This window comes from Festucalex cinctus, chromosome 18 (assembly GCF_051991245.1).
Source record: "Festucalex cinctus isolate MCC-2025b chromosome 18, RoL_Fcin_1.0, whole genome shotgun sequence".
NCBI classification, from domain to species: Eukaryota; Metazoa; Chordata; class Actinopteri; order Syngnathiformes; family Syngnathidae; genus Festucalex; species Festucalex cinctus.
Genome location: NC_135428.1, coordinates 9,889,431 through 9,907,375, shown reverse-complemented (window position 1 = coordinate 9,907,375; position 17,945 = coordinate 9,889,431). Strand labels below are relative to the sequence as shown.

The 17,945-nt window shown below is 39.7% G+C and overlaps 1 protein-coding gene across 5 annotated transcripts in view; it reads right to left on the bottom strand.

Moving 5' to 3' along the window:
- Positions 1–17,945, bottom strand: part of nrg2a (neuregulin 2a) — a 104,537-nt gene that overhangs the window by 43,729 nt on the left and 42,863 nt on the right. For all 5 annotated transcript variants that reach the window (XM_077505749.1, XM_077505750.1, XM_077505751.1 and 2 more), the window contains 2 exons: positions 11,147–11,312; positions 9,706–9,824 (listed from right to left, as the gene is read on the bottom strand). In XM_077505749.1, the coding sequence (XP_077361875.1) occupies positions 9,706–9,824; positions 11,147–11,312 (285 nt within the window). The remainder of the gene's footprint in view (positions 1–9,705; positions 9,825–11,146; positions 11,313–17,945) is intronic.

Sequence of the window (17,945 nt, the reverse complement as noted above, 5' to 3'; positions counted from 1 at the left end):
AGTTTGTTTGTATGTTGATCAGCATTGGGGTCACTGTGCTTGGCCTCAGGATGAGGGGTAAAAACGTGAAAGTATGCGCGTAGGTAGGTGTGTGTGCCTGCGCGCGCTCGTGCGCGTGTGTGTGGGCCCGCCTGCGTGCGTGCGTGCGTGAAATTGTTGCTGGTGGGCCCCAGCATGACTGCGAAGGTTGGAGCAATCATATGTTCAGCTGTGATTTCCATCAACACATTCCTGGACGCTCACACACTCTCCCGGCGGAGCCGCGCAGCAGCACCCCCCGAGGATGTGACCTACAGCCCGTGGACACATGGCCGCCTCACAAGCGCTTATCACAACATGGCAGCCTGTAGGATAATGGGAGGCCTTAATCTGAAGCCACGTGGAGCCCCGCGAACCTGACCGCACTCGCTCCTTGCTTCTGGAAAACAACGGGTGATATACTACGCCGCCAGGTCTCACCGTGCCAGACTGATTGCAGGTGAGAGGTCAGACCACATGGACAACAAATGAGTGAAGGTCTTACTTTTGGGGGTGGGAATAGAGATGAGAAGACCAGTCAGGGAAATGAATTGTCACATGTAGACCACCAGGAGACACCAGTGACGTAGCATGGAGTGGGGACGGTGCCAATTCACCAACTTTAAGTCAAAATTACACATAACTCTCTCATACCCTCATCAGACTCATGTTAATTGCAACGCACTCAAAACTGAAAATATAATAGCGCTATTGCCAATTTTGCTTATCTGGCAATTTTCATGGCCTGCGGATCATTTTGAACATTTACAATTTCAGTCCTGTAACCTTTGTTGCTTTAATTTAGGCAGTTAAGAAAAATGTATGCATTCATTTACATTTTACATACATTTTTTTTTAATGTCATCTACAAATGACCTGGCCCATCTGTCCATTTTATAAATACAAAACATGGTTCTTGAGCACAAACGCTTGCCCACCCCTGGTCTTTATGCTTTACTAGAGATTATCTAAAATGTGTGAATTTTCAAATAAAAAAATAGTAAAATAATAATAAAATAGTACTGCAAATACATTTAAGGTATTACAATTGAAAAGGGATGGGCGAGTACTGGTATTGTGCAAATACGCAGCCTTGTTTCAAGTTATTGGTACTTATGACGATGGCCAATCACCATCTTGTGGCAGTTTTACAATTAGGGACTAGAAATCAGAAATTAGACGGATAGAAAATTTTAATTAATTTAATTTAAAGGAAAAAATTTATATTGGGATATATAGGTTGTTCTTTAAAATTATCAGCCATTGTTTTCTGGGGAAAATTTATGTATCAATAGTACTAGTGGTAATGAAACTTTGTATCATAATGGAAAGGTGTTTTGTATTAAAAAAACAAAAAAACAAAGAAAAAGACTCAGAAATGACAGTTATCAGTAAGCTTTTTCACCATAAATGTAATTCGACCAGCAATCACTGTATATGACAGTTATTTAATGTTTTAAGATATTTATGTAAACGTTTAGGTGACTAAATGATACCATATCTGTAGTATAAAATCCACAAAGGAAGCACAATTCAAACATAGAACCTCAAAATTGTGCCGGCCGTGCTAACACTGTGTTGCCATGCACTAAATAACAAAGCCCTTGTAAACAAAATTTGTAATTGCCAACATTATAATCTTTAAGTATACTCTTTGATAACTTAAGTCGACTACTACTCTGAATCAACAAGCCAAGTTTGAAGTTGGCTAACGGCTAATCGTATGCTAGTTGGTCCAATTTACAGATGTTCAAGTCCTCTGCCATTGCTTGACAAAAACACTTTGTGGAGTAGCAAAAATGTTCAGCGGCAGCAACACAGTAAAATAATTAATGAGCAACCCAGTTAGCATCGCACTGCTAGCTTTAGCTAGTCTTAAAATGCAATAATTCCATGCAGCGTAATGGTGAGTGGTGTTTTCAATCATTTGTTTTTGTTGGATCGTATGCTGGTCTGTCAAAATGTACATTTATGTAAAACCATCGACTAATCGTAATATAATCATCATCATCATCATCTGTAGTAAAGTAGGCTATATTTTGAATTTGAAAAAAAAAAATCAAATTTTATTTTTCGATAAAGAAGGTTTTGGTGAATGTGAGATTCATCAGTACCTCCGGCAAGGTTAACAACCACTGATCTCAGGCCTTTATACTCTACTGTATACAGGGAAGCGGTACTCGTCCAAGGTTTGGGGCAGGTGGGGCGTTTATATTTACCTTGCCCCAGGCTCTGGCAGCCCGCACTACGACCCTGGTAGACACTCGCAAACACTCCTACACAAACACACACTGCCTTCAGGTCAACGACAGCTAAACGTAAACAACAGAACACTGACCACTCGCCGAGGTTTCATCTAACATTGAGGGGGAGGAGTTATGAAATGAGCGTTGAAAGCAGAACCTCAACTGTGTGTTGAATAATGACACATCACTTAGTTAAAGGTGGGTCTTTTTCGCACGCTCCAATAAAGCGTCATGACGAAACTCCCGGCACAGGTGCAATCTGTCCGTGTTATAGGGGCAAACTGCCTGGCTGGCATGGCGCCACCATGCACTGAATGCAAAAAGGGCTTCACTTAAGTTCAGGTTCTTATGTGGTTAGTTTTTCCCTCACCCGAGGGAACAGGCGTACTAGGTTTCTTTTTCCTCGCTGTGAAATTATAAATAGGTGTTGGCAGAGCGGGAGTAATGACCAAATGTTATGTGCATTATTAATAGGGGTTAATATATCTTGCTCTTTTTTTATGGCACACAGCAGTGATCCTTCCCATCTTCCTTTATACGTGGAAGTAAAATTGGTATCCGGGGAACATTCAGGTAATTCCTATTTAACAACACCTCTGGGCAAAGTGTCAGATGAGTCTGGCACTCCTTGAGAAATTGATGCTATGCGTATCAATTTAAATGACCTATATTTAAGCGCACAGATAGTGTGCTTTATGGCTTTGAAAAACACATTGTGGAATACTATTTTCAAATGGAGGGAAACCCCCGCTTGAGCTCTAGCGTGTGCTGCGGTGTCCTTAAATCCCCATGAGGTGGAGCTGATTGATGGGGGGCCTCAGGTCGGTCCCCAGCACAGAACAGACAGCAGGAGGCTGCAGACGTGCTATGTTGAGTAACCATATCCAAACATCACGATACGATATTATCACGATATGAAGGTCACAATACAATAATTATCACGATATTGTGGGGTCACAATGGAAAAGAATTTGCTCATACTAAAAAATACACACAAGATTGTGCTTTTGTACATTACAGCAATGCATATAAACGACCTGCAATCTCTAATAACACTTAATAACTTACTTAGGAACTTACTCATGCAAACACATTGAGTTCCTCCTCATATTGACTCGGTTCAAAAGCATATTACGTGCCCCTTCATCTGATTAGCATGGATTTTAAACATAGAGGGTCCAAAACATGCCTTGTGAAAATTAACTGCACTAAAAAACTAGACACCAGAGGGTGCTACAAGTGCGCAAATGGAAATCAGCCTGACTTTTTCAACAGATGTGCTGCTTTTAATAATATCATGACATGACGACAACAACATATTGTGGCAATTTTAATATCGCGATATCACGATATTCGTGATATATCGTTACATCCCTAATGTTGAAGATGCTGAGATTTGACGTTATTGAGTTATTTAATTGGTGATTGTTGATACTCACTGGCTATACTATTATTATATATTGTTATTATTGTTATAATTCTAACAGCTGTTGTCTTCAGTAATACACATAATACACATAATGAATGAATTAAAAAGGAATGTTGTTAATCTTAAAATATGCAGAAGTGCCTCAACACACGAGTGAATTAAAAAAAAACCATAGTTTTTCGAGATACAAGCCACCATTAGGAGCATTTGTTTTGACTTGACCGCAAAAAATTTAGTTCAACTGAATTCAAAGGACCAAAGACTGTCTAAATAAATACATAAATAAATAAAAGTACAATACAAAATAATACTAAAAGTAATTCAAAAGAAATTATATAAATGGAAACAATAAATAAATAAATAAATAAATAAATTAATTAATTAATTTATAAATTAATTAATTAATAAAATAAATAAATAAATGAATACATAAAATAAAAGTAAAAATACACCAAAAAAACTGATTTGAAAATTCAAATATATATCCAAAAATAAATGCACAAAATAAATATAGACTGAATTAAATATTAATCAAACAAAAATGCTCTGCTCTCATATTTATTTATTCCAATGAAAATGAAATGTCAGAATATCAGCATGAAATACAGCATGAAACGTTATTTCAGATAAAATTGACTACATTAGGTCCTCTTTTATAAAAATCACATTCAGGTTTGGACTAAGCTGCTTTCTAGAAAGAGTGCAAAACTCTCCCCTGCAGCACATTAAGCTCTTGTCCTCCTCCTGGTGGAACATTTTTCCTTCTATATATCCGCTTCCCGTTCTCTATTATATAATGTCTCAGTCTGCTTTTTGTCATGCATTCCCTTATATCGACCCCACCGTCTCTCCCTCGTCTTCCAAGCCCCCTTCATTCTCTATCTCTGTCTCATTCTGTCCATCTCCATCTCCACCCCTCCCCTCTCCTTCGCTTAAACTGATCATACTGCAGCGACATGCTGCTTCGGCAACATACTGCAGCGGGCCACTGCAGCTCTTTAATGGCATGTTGCTTGCGACCTTAAGCGGAGAAGTGGAAATGAAATGTGTCCTCTCTTTTGCAAAAACAAGCAAAATTGCACACATGGGTCCAACAGATGGTTTAAAACGCAGCAGTTGCAAAAGGTTCCGGAATACAGAAAATATTAATGTGTAGATTTTAAATTTTTGGAAGTGAGTTTGATCACAACAGAGTATTGTTTACACGTTTAATTTGAGGATGCGGTTTCGGTGAACACCTCCCCCCCACCCATCTATGGACATAGCGCCTCCGATACGCCCCGTCTTGCCTTCTTCCCTGAAGCATGACGGAACAAGACGTGCCGGTGTAACACAATGGGACTTGCAAACAAACACGCACACACATAGACAGGCAGACACCCTGGGGTCACTGCACAAGATGGGCCATACAGTGATGCCAATGTTTGAAAAACCTGCAGCGATTTCATGAAACGCTGACAGACAGTCCGCTCCTTCCGTATAGGCTCGCATTTATACTTTTTTGAACACCAAAAAGTGTGCAAGAAGCAGCAAACTTCACCTGTAGATAGAATACACTTATGCATCGTTCCGTTTCCAAAATAATTGAGCCCACGACCTGTATTGAAAAAATGGTTCTTCCCTGACAAAATGGTATCATGTATTGCGATGACTTCCACAGATAAAATGGAACATCTGAAGGGGAATTTGACAAAGTTGGAATTTGACCAAATTCTTGTGAAAAATATGCCTTTAAGGTAGCACACAAATCCACAAATGACTGACATCACGTGAGAATTTCGGTCTGGGCAATTATAAGATTAACTATTCGAGTGTGTTTTGTTTTTTCTGTGGTTTTATTTATTTATTTTTTTATGGGAGTGGGTACCAGAACGAGGACAAGTGTGCTGAAGACCATTGAAGTGGAAATGGAGCTTAGTGTCATGTAGGAAAACAATACAGTCCTGTCAGCAAAATAAATAAAGAGTCAATATTAACATAAGGTGCCTTTGAGACTTCATATTTATTGTATGAAGTAGATGTTGTGCTGTGAGAAAAGCATGCATATTGAATATTGATCAAGCACTGACAGTTTTTGTGTTTTATTTTGGGGATGAATTAACTGCAAACAGCAAAATATGTGAGCGTGCTGACAGGGTGGACAATGACAGTGTGGACATTTTTGGTATGTGTCAGCAATTACTGAGCAGATGATGGACCTTTATTTACCAAGGTGAACATATACTGACTATGTATTTTGAATTTCTTAAAAAGGTTTTTATATAAACTGATATTTCACGACAGAGTGGACATATTAGGCTTTGACAGCACTGCAACTATACGAAATATGATGAAAATTACTAAATATGAGTGTAAATGTTTACTGCAAAACTATCACTATTTCAGTCTCTGTTGTAGAATTCTGCTCAGTGTGTTACTGAAAACTTTAAAGGTTTCCTTAAGTTACCCAAGAATGACAGGGAGGACAGTAATTTGCAAAACAATGCAACAACATTCAATAAGATGTTGATGTGAAACTAATAATTTCTTTTAAAATTTATTTGGAATCATTCAACCACTGAATTAACTGCAAACAGCAAAATATGTGAGCTTGCTGACAGGGTGGACAATGACAGTGTGGACATTTTTGGTAAATGTCAGCAATTACTGAGCAGACGATGGACCTTTAATTAGCAAGCTGACCACATACTGCTAATGTATTTTGAATTTCTGAAAGGCTTTTATATAAATTGATATTTCACGACAGAGTGGACATATTAGGCTTGACAGCACGGCAACTACACAAAATATGATGGAAATTAAAAAATATAAGTATAAATGTAAAACTATCCAATATTTCAGTCTCTGTTGTAGAATTCTGGTCAGTGTGTTACTGAAAACTTCAAAGGGTTCCTCAAGTTACCCTATAATGACAGGGTGGACAGCAATGTCAGGCACACATGCAAAACGTTCAATAAGATGATGATGTGAAACAAAAACATATATTTTTTAATTGGTTTGGAATCATTCAACCACTTATTACAAACATGTCAAAATCACGTACAGCCAATGAAAATAAAATGGTTTAAAATGAAGGAGTCACATTTTAAGAGACATATTGGACATACTGGAATGCGTGCAAATGTTTGGGCTATCATAAGACCTCAGCGTTTCATTAATCTGCTACATTTTCATAATGACACAGTGATTCTGATGAATTATCATACGTCCAAATTTTATAGTATAGATGTTAGCAAGTCACGTTTTACCTTCACACTCACGTTCCATCTGATGCATTGTAGCTGTACAGTGTGTTCCTGCCTGCTTGCTTTGTAATATAATATCGCAGATCATTGTATAGAGTTTCACTGTTGCATGTTGCTAAGCCTTTAAAAAAAAAATTAGGGAAACAGGTGCTGCCACAAGGGATTCCCCTAACCTTTACTGCACCATTCCACCAATCTAAGATGATTATAATTAAAAGTGACGGTTTGCACCAAACAAAGGTGCCGGCCTCATCTTTGAATAGTGCATTTTAAAAAAAATAAAAAAATAAAAAAAGGGCTATGTAACAATTCCGTGTCAGCACAAGGCACATAATCAGGATGGGAATCTCAACTGGATGTGGTTGGCTTCTTATCTGTGCGCTGGCAATTGGACCAGCATGTTGGTTTTGCTAGCACAAAGGGCCTTTTCATTATTTGCAAAGATCTGCTACTCCAGTGGCGCTGCCTGACTGTAAACAATAACAGGTCGTCGTGACGGATGTAAAGAGAGAAGGCTGAGTGAGCGTCGAGCCTCAGCGAGCATACAAGGGCACTGAGTGACGGCTGGACTCGGTGCGCCTCCTTTTTCACTCCTCGGGGGCCACGGTTCGCCTCTTAAGTCGGAGCTGGATGTCTACAGAAATGAGCCCCTTGCCAAGGTCAGCAACGAGAGTGACGATATCTCCACCTCGGTGTGGAAAGAGAGGCTCGCTCATTCCCCCTCTCAAAGAAATGATCCAAATGTTTCGCCAGCCAGTAGCGCGGCTATGTCATCATGCATGCTCAATTGAAAAAATAATAAAAGCAAAACTCAATCTGCACGCTGTTTCGCGTCACGGCCTCTTTTCTGCACAGCGTCAAAGTCCTGAGACGTTTTTACAGCCAGGTGAACTCGGTCATACCAGCGGGAATTTACATTCCTTTCAAGGCATCAAGCACAGCCCATATCCAGATTATCCACAACAACACTGGTCTTTTTAAAAACGGATATATTTATTCTGTTTTTCTGTCCACGTAGGAAGTACTATTATAAACAGAAAAGAAAAGCGTTTCAAAAGAATATAGTAATCACTTTATGAGAAACGTATTCTTATTCTCATCAGAGTCAGCTATCGATGAAATACATCATCAACCGTTAGCATTACAATGGCTTTTTCAGTTTTTAGTTTTTCAGCATGTTAGCATTAAACAAGTGAGGGCTAGCTTTGCGTCTATGTTAAGGAAGCAAAAGTACATTAATTGAATTCACGTTTTCTTAGGTTTTTGATTATCTAACCAGAAATAGGTTATTGAATATGATAAATAATAATAAATATACTGTATATTACTATGATAAATAATAATAAATATATATTACCGTATTTTCCGCACTATAAGGCGCACCTAAAAGCCTTCAATTTTTTCAAAAGCTGACCATGCGCCTTATAATCCAGTGTGCCTTATATATGGATCAATATTGAGCCGCAACAGGTCTCGCTGTCAAGACGCTATCGGTGACCCTGCACGATCGGTGACGCGCATGCGCAGAAGATCCCGCCATCTTGTATCGCCAGCTAATACTAATACTTTACCTCAGAGAAAATAACAAAACAGCTGTTTATTCATTTTGGGAGTAAATTGAGTTGTCAGAAACCTGGTTTGTAATCTATAAATAAAGTTTGACTGACCTATCTGACTGTTTTGTTGACATTCCCTTTAGCGCAGCACCATCTAATGGATGCAGAACGTAACCCCAGCCTCTACTGTTATATATGGAAAACGTTTGAAAATAAGTCATTAATTGAAGGTGCGCCTTATAATGAGGTGTGCCTTATAGTGCGGAAAATACGGTACTATGTTAAAAAAAAATACTCCATTTGCTTGAAAATAAATGTAAAATTGTTTTAGCGAGCAACGGTGATACAAGTGCATGTTTTTTTTCCCCCTTTTTTTTAATAGTTTCTGTTTGACAATAAAAAATGTACAATGATGTTACTGCCTCACATAATTTACTAACTACATTTCTTTCAGTTGCAGACATACATATGCTGATTTTAAACCTGCTTAAAGAACATTTAGAATATTTGCTTGCTATACAGTATTTGAGTAACACAAGCTTCAGTGACCAGTGTGGTGACTGTTGCTTTTTCAGGCTTCTAATTAGCATTTGACGCAAGCAAATGTGTTTTTGTGTCTTTACAATGCCATTGTGAGTGGATATAGATTTATTTATTTTTTATTTTGGACGAAGCCGTGTGGAAGATGTGGACTTTCTAGCTGCAGTCTGTACTCCAGACAAGCTGTGGATTTTTGCCACGCAGACAAGATAACGACACATCCTTGCTTGGATAGAAGCAAAAGCACATGACTTGTATCCGCTCGTTCGCTTTGTGTCTCTTTTTAATACTGTCTGAGAACCATGTAGCCAGCGCACTACCCGCGCGCACTCGTAGCAGGACCAACATGAACTCACCACACCACCAAATGGAAGCAGCTGTTATCAAAAGTCTTTCACCGGCTTCAGCACTTTCCAAAATGCAGCACTAGCATGTATTTGCTTGTATCAAAAGTGAAACGTTTTACAGCTCTCAGGTGTGCCATGTTATTTTCTTGTGTCACTAGCCAAATCGTGAATAGGACCCATATTAAAGACTTTGCAAAGCCCCAAAGTCAAAATTGTTCTTCATGCATGTTATCACTTTTACATGCCCACTTTGGATCTTTTAGTTGGCCGGAGAACAGTCGTAAGCGATGAATAACAATGCCAGTGCTTTCACTCAGTACTCACTGCTTTGGACGTTGACAGTGCCAGTGGAGTTGTCCTTTCCCAGATGGTTCTCCACCACACAAGTGTAATTCCCAGAATCCTCCAGTTTCGCTCTGCTGATCTGGAGTCTGGAGTTTTTCCTGTGGGAGACAACATTCGCACAGCTGAGTCAGGGGAATCCGGCCCGGGAGGAAGCAACATGGAAACGCATCGAGTGGAAACAGAGAGGCAGACAACAGGACAAGCGGCCGCATGGCAACAGGCCTCTGCTTTGATAGGGTGCTGATTAGACAATGAAAAAATGTCTGGAATAATAGAACCACTCAGGACTTTTGTACAGAGTTCAACGTGGTTTCATTAAGCCACGTCAAATGTCTCATGGTGTTTTTAATAACGCCGCTTTTAATTTGCCTGCAAAACAGCCAAAGTGCCTACAAGGGGCTTTTAAATACATTGAAGTGTTCCAAGATTCTGTCTTCTTCTTGCACATTACTCACATACTCCTCTGGAGCCAGCAATTTTAATTACATGATCATCAGCCAACCGGAGACAGCGTGGAAAAGGAGCATGAATTATTAAAAGAGCAAGGCACAGTACTGCCTCTTTTGCAGGGTGGCCAAGTGTGGTACTGCAACCAAAAGCATCTTCAACTACATTAAATCCAAGAAAATAGTAAGTTAATGACATCATACGAAAAAATGCTTGTAATTGCTTATATTTATTGATTAAACCTAAAACACGTATTACACTATGATTCCATATATATAATAATATATAATTGTAAAATAACAATTTCTAACTCATCTTACAGAATTATTCTTAAAAATAAAGTACTCCTACCTGAATGATATGTCAAGTGAATTAGTGAATAACTCGCTCTTCTACCACCCAATTAAATGTCATTATTAACAAATATTAGACACTGGTAGGTTTTCATGCAAACAGTAACACCAATCGATTCCATATAAACATGTTGGGAAATCAACTCAAAAATGTTGTTTACAATAATATGTGCCCCAACTTGTCTCAACACTGTAATCTAATTAATATTCCATTTGTGGAATATAAGCTCAACGGCCAAAGCGGCCATTTTGCCACTTGCTGTCGAGTAAACATGACATCGCAATTGCTCAGGCAACAGCCAATCACGGAGCATGAGCTGTGATTGGCTGTTACCTGAGTGACGATGATGTCATTTTTAGTCATCAGCATGTGATTCATTTTACCGACACCATATGGTGCCCGAAACACTTTACAATGCCTCACATTCACCCATTCATACATTTATATGCTGCTGGGCCCATTGGGAGCAAATCGGGGCTCGGTGTCTTGCTCAAGGACACTTCGACATGATCACCAGGGGTGAGGATCGAACCCACAACCTCTCACGGATGGGAGACGACCACTCTACCACTGAGCCATGCCGCCCATAATGTTAGTCGAGTTTCTTGTGTGTACTCACTGGCTGTTCTTTATTCGAATTTTTTTGCTTTTCTTCAGCTCGTTGCCGTCTTTGAACCATCGGTAGGTCGGCAGAGGGTACCCCGTGGCCTCGCACTTGACTGTGAGCTTGCTTCCCTCGCCCACTATTGATGGATTCTTCATTGGTTTTAACTTTGGAGCCGAAGCTAGAAAGAAAAGAGAAAAATGTTACTGAGAATTCTGGGGGGGGAAAAAAAGTTTAGTTTGCACATTTGATGTGTTTGAGGACATCGATGCAGTACGGAGCCAATTGTCCCTCAGTGGACTGAGCTAACAAGTCTCTCATGTGACCAACAGATGTTGTCACCAGAGGCATCATCAAGTTGACGTCAGACCAACAAACAGGTGCAATTTCAAATCATTTGCTGTGCAATTACCTGTTATCAGATATTCTAAAAGATATCACAGCAAACATCCACAATCAATTGCCACTGTAGAATTAACGCCGACTGCGTATGTAAGCCTTTCGGCTGCTTCTTTTGTGTGCGTGAGTGTGGCTCCAAATATTGTGTCATTTCTATTAATGTCATGGACCGGATTATGAAAAATGATCTTTGACACACACACACACACATTCATAAAGTACATGAAGAACACACAGCCACACAAACACTTGCCAGCTGACAGCTGCAAACATGTTGAGGGGAAGACTCACTCAGGGTGGGGAAATGGAGTCGGGGTGAATGAGGGTCAATCAGGGGATGGCCAAGATGCCCCCCTCCTAAAAACGTTCTCCATTCACGATATCATGTGAATACTTCGCTGAGTAACGCTTCCAATTCCAGCTGTTTGCAACCCCATTAAAAATGAGGGAAAAAATTGAACTTGTGATGCATTTATAACAAGTTGCTCTTCTACCATGTCCTCTTTCTGCAGAAATTGTCCTACTTCCGTGACCTGATAAAGTTGTCGTAACCACGAGGAGAGGAAAAGCCTCAATGATGCTGCATTTTATTTTGGTGTGTGGATGTGACGAGTGATGAAATTGGGGGCAATGTTAACTTATGCATATGAAATTGCATTGTCACAATTCAGAGTTGAACATTTACTCTATTTACACGGTGAGCAATATATATTCAAAAATGTGAATGGGTTCGTACAGATACTCAGTACAAAGTGGCTTCTGTGCAATTTGTGACTCAACACGACTGAATGACTTGATTTATGACTTTCCTAACCCAAGCGGCAACGTGACTCAACTTGACTTGCTTAATTTTACCACAGCATTGGGACTTCATTGAAACTTGAAGTTTAAGACGTGAGACTTATTTATGACTTGCATATATTTGATTTATTCACACTAATTAAGGTACTATATGCATATCTGGTGGAAACATGAATTCGCGCATAGGATGCAGATTTATTCCAAATTACTACACAATGTTTGGGATGCACAGTTCAATCTGATTTTCATAGACTTCAGGTGATGACATAAAAAAAAAGTCTAATTCAAAATAGCTCAAACACAGATCAATAACACAGAGAGTATTTTTAGATCAACAACATCTATTTATGTTTTGGTCTGTGAGCCGCCTAGTATTTATGGCACCTGGGAAGATGGGCTTTGTTGGACTTGATATCACAAGAAATTGATACATGAATTGGAGGATCTCATGTCATGAATTCAAGATTGAAGTGAGCTCCTTCTGGAAGTCATAGTGATATATTTGTTCCATATTATTAAGCAGTTCAATATCATGAAACAATTTCAAGAAAGTTTCTCTGTCTGAGTTTCTGCCAGGCAAATGTATGGCATTAAGAAACCAGCTGACGAGCAGCAAGCAGGTATTTGAAGCTGCTGCTGCTGCTGCTGTCTCTGGAGTCCCAAGAACCTCTAGATGTAAGATCCCCTCGGCTTACAGTCATGTTATATTTAAGCCACCCCTAACTAATGCCCACGAGGCAAAACATTTACAGTAAGCTCAGAAATCCACAAAGGCTAATTTGCAAACATCTTTATCAACAAACAAACAAAGAAATGCAACATTTCTTTGAATGTTGGTGTTCTTGGTGGTTGGTTGGTCATTGCCACAATGTTCCTAAAACATTTTTGTTTTCGGGCTAAAACGATAGAAAGTGAAACAGAAGGCAAATTTTGCATGCCTGAAGGTGTCAAAATGACCTCTGACCTGTGGCTTCCGCAGTAAAAATAATTATCATGCAAGACAAGGCACCATTACAAACAGAAAAAAACACCACTGAAGCTTTAGCTACCATAGGAGACCACCATAATCCCTGACCTTAACCCAATTAAGAATTTATGTTATTGGACGGCATTGTATCACATACTCAGACCTCATTGGATGACAGATATAAGGTGATATCAAAGAGAACACAGGATAATTTGCTGGACAAACCTAATGACAGAAAGCAAAGTCCCAACTATTACAGATGCTAATATAATTATGATGAAAATTTTATTAAATGGGAAGTCGGCCCCGCAGGTCTAAACACAGTATCCTCATTAATGTTGCATTTGTGGAATATGAGTTAAGCAGCAAAATCCGCCAGTGTTTATCCATCTCAAAGGGCGGCCATTTTGTCACTTGCCGCCGACTGATAATGGCATCACAGTTGTACAGGTTAAGGTAACCACCAATCACAGCTCCGCTTGCTAACGTCACATGACCAAACTCAGAAAACAAGTGAGCTGTGATTGGTTTTGCTGAGCCCTGAGCGACTGTGATGTCATTTTCAGTTGACAGCAAGTAACAAAATGGCCACACTCTGAGATGAAATAAAATGGCTGGATTTTTCTGCTTAAACTACAGTATATTCCGCAAATGGAATATTAACTCATTCCCTCCCAGCCATTTTCACAGAAGCAATCCCGTTCGCTCCCGGCTGTTTTACTGGATTTTGACTGATTTTGCAAGGCCCACAGAATATCGTGTTCTATTGCTATAAAAGCTTGGAACCTATCAAAAGTAAGATTTAAGTCACTTCTTTCATCAGGAAAAAAAAAGTATGTTTCTATCTGTTTCCGTTTTGCAGCAATTAGCATTAGAAGAGAGCTAAGTTTCATCAGTTTTCACAAACCTATTTAAAATTGTAAGCAATTTAGCTTTTTTTCTACATGGCCCTGGTTGATCTCCTTTGCTCTGCTGCCACCTGCCGGCCGTTTGTGTAATAACTACAATTTCTGCAACTATTCTTTGCAGTTGAGAGGCTGCATCAAAGCCTTCTGTATGCTCTAGCATAAAAAAAACAACAAAAACGTATAAATTCGTCTTTGGGACACTTAAAACATTTAGAAAAAAAACATATTTATACGTTATTGGGAGCAAATGAGTTAATCAGAATGCTGTGATTTGAATAGAGGAAGCGCATAGAAAATATTGTAAAGTTAATTTTGGTGTTGACTTTCCATTTTATATTTAAGAAGAGATGTAGGAACAAGGTGCAGAAACGGGTTGAACATGAAGTGTCAGGTGCTCCGGGTTGATTAACTTTCAAAGTCCAGATGTTTCCAGTTAAAACATGTTTTTACAGCTGTAATAGGCTGTATGGGATGTGATGTACAAAAAGAACCTGGAGTCATGAATACTCAAACATGCGCCATGTTTGACAAGAAACTTCATCGCACATTTTCATCAAGCGGCTTTTACTTGTAAATGTAGCTTGGCAGCAAAACTTTGAATTGAACTCCTGTCTCCAAATGTGACAATTACCCCGACTTTGTCCGATATTTTAGCCGCCTATATGGGATAGACTGAGTAAACAACGTCGGCGCTGTACGCGTTTTTCAGTCTGCCAGACTCGGTTCAACACGGTGCCTGAGGAAAGCTTGTCATCCTGTCATCAGCAGAAAGAACAGCAGGAATGAAGTTGCGCCATAAAAAAAACAACAAAATAATGTTTAGTACTTTGCCTCAATGCAGGTCTGTCCTTGCCAAGTAAATTAAACAAGTTTGTCTTCGGTTGGAAGAGTTACAGAAACACTTATCGGTAAGCCAGATGTGTAAGAAGGACCGCAAACGTAATGAAGACGCAGGGCGCCGTCACTTCGCTCTACCTTCTCGCCGCAGATGTTCAAAACAGTTCTCCGTGGAGATTCATCTTCACGTCTATCTTCAAAGCTCTTTCATCTACGCGACATGACATCCACGAACCCTCTGGCAGCGCGCGCACAGCGTGATATACAGTGGATGCTCCTCCGCGGGTCGCCTGATGAGGAAACCATCATACAGGAGATGTTTTGCTGGACACACATGAAGTGCAGAGCAAGTCAACCGTGCTCACATAAAGTGCCGGCATGTGATTTCTCAAACGCTCGTCTCGTTTTTTTGTGTGACACCTGTGGAAAAAGTGTCAGGCAGTGATGATAAACTCGCCTGATTGTCTGCTTTGGAAGTTGAGGGGCAGCTGCAGACGCGAATAATAAAAGGCAAAAACAGAGAGCCGGGACCTGTGTGGCATGTCAGTGGCTCACGCTCGCGGGCAACAGTTGGAAAAGTCAGCGCGACTGCAAGAACAAAGTCGCTCGGTGAATTAGCAATTGCTCATATGATTGAGTCAACATTTCTCGTTTACTTCCAGGAGCTTAGGGGAGGAATCTGAGGCATGCCCCCCCCCCCCCCCCCCCCCCCTTCTGGACAAAGCATCCGAGATTATTTCAGTGTTATGTCACTTCACGAGAAGCTGTCCAGAGACAAATTGCTGGATGAGACAGCCTCGAGAAATGACCTTTGCGTTGGGCCGACGGTGTTCCGACTGGACCAGTCAGTGGGCTGTAACATCTGTTCGAAAACATCATTTCTCAACCACAAGCAAGGAAACCGCTTTCACCAGATAATTAGCGAGTGCATCGTTTAGATATGACTCAAAGACAAAGCGATAATGCTACTTTTTTTTTTACAATAACAGCACATGGTTTCTTTCAGCCGCTGACTGTTCATTCGTCATTTTCACAATGCTAACATATTTTAGCAGAATTTGAAGCACGATGCTATGTTACAAGTGGACTATTTTCAAGCAAAACGAGCATCACATACCACAAAATCATTAGACTGTACTTACTTGATGAATGTGTAACATGTAGTGCCGGTTTTGAATATTTTTTTTAAGTATCCTCTGTCTGGAGTCTGGTGAGTGACGTGTGCACCAATGAATAAGCATATAGAGTAGTTAGCCATAGTTAGCTGCTCAAGCTAGCCAGCCTGTGTGTTTTGTGCCTGATCGTGTGCTCTTGTCAATGCTAACTGGTAGCATTTGTAGCACTATGCTGGTACAACTGGACTTCTTTCAAGCAAAGCAAGCATCACATACCACAACCTACACAAACATATTGTTCTTACTAGACGAATATGTTTAGAATTTAGAAGTTAGCCTGTAGCTAGTCATTTTTTGACCAAAGAAACTCATGTTTGTTCAATTACCTGGCAGGGACATTACAATACACCCTGACTAGTAGTGCTAGGCTATTTGCTAACAGGCATTGCACAACTCTTTTTTTTTTTACAGAAAGACTTTGAAGTTGGACTGAACCAAGCGTAGCATGACAGGACCGGACTTGACTGGACGGAGACAACTGTAGCTTAGCCACGTCTAAGCTAACTAGATGTTGCAAAACGTACTTGATGTGGCAATGACACACAGCATGACCCACATAACACCAACAATGCACCCAAACTGACCGAACAAACCCCACAAACTAAATCAAACCCAAATGGGGAAGACACAATTGGTTGGTTGACCACACGGGGAGTGGAAAACACACAAAACACTAACCACAGACAAAAGACAACAATCAAACCCAAAAAACAAACAAAATCCCAACCTCACAGAACCAAAACATGACAACATGATAGAACAGACACACTAGAATTTGACGTTTCTGTGGAAAATTAACACTGACAGAAATGAAGGAATGTGCATGTGCTAGTTAACAGCAATTTAAAAAAGAAAATGCCTCCTTAAAACATGTAACCGCTGAAATATGTCTGTTTTCTATCAATTACAGTGCATCCTTGTAGATTCTTCTGATAACAGGTTCCTGTAAAGATATGACACAATCTTTCAGACTATCATTATCACTAATCCCTCATTTTTGCCCATTCATCTACTTTGTATGGTGCTAATCCTGTTGAGCGTGGCTGTCGTTGTACTGTATAGTTGAACTGGAAGTTGGCCATGACTGTAGTGTAGTTTTTTTTTTTTGCGAGAACTACGATTCGGTTCAGTTTAATATGCATTTTATTACATTTTGATTGTAAAGCGTCTCAGAATATGTGAGCCATGTGTCCTGTTTCTGAGCCCTCATTTTCTGGAGAGTTTTGTCTTTTCATGATCCATCCAAGGTTGAAACTAAAATGAATTGGGTTGCTCTGTACTGACATGTGCAATTACGATAAAATTAGATTTTCCATTTCGTATACATTATCTAAATGAAAGTGGCCTATTAAAGTGACAAGGATGTTTTGGACTGACAGCAAGGCCCGCTTTGTGTTGCAGTTCATGTAAATGACTTGCGCTCAGGAAGTGCACGCACTATTTTGGAACACAGCGAAGTTGAATGCACCAATTGTGCCATAAAAAGCGACGCCAAAAAAATGCTGAATAAGGAGGATTATTCTCCTGATATTGGCCAACAATTGAAGATCAGAGATGAGACCTTCTCCTTCGCCTTGGTACAATACTGCTCGATTGATCAATGAAATATGTGACGTTCTAAATTTATGAAGCCAATTTCAATAATAACAGTGTAATTTAATCAGATCACTGAAAAAATGGGGATGATTGATATTTACTTGAAAAAAATTTAGTAAAATTGTCAGAAA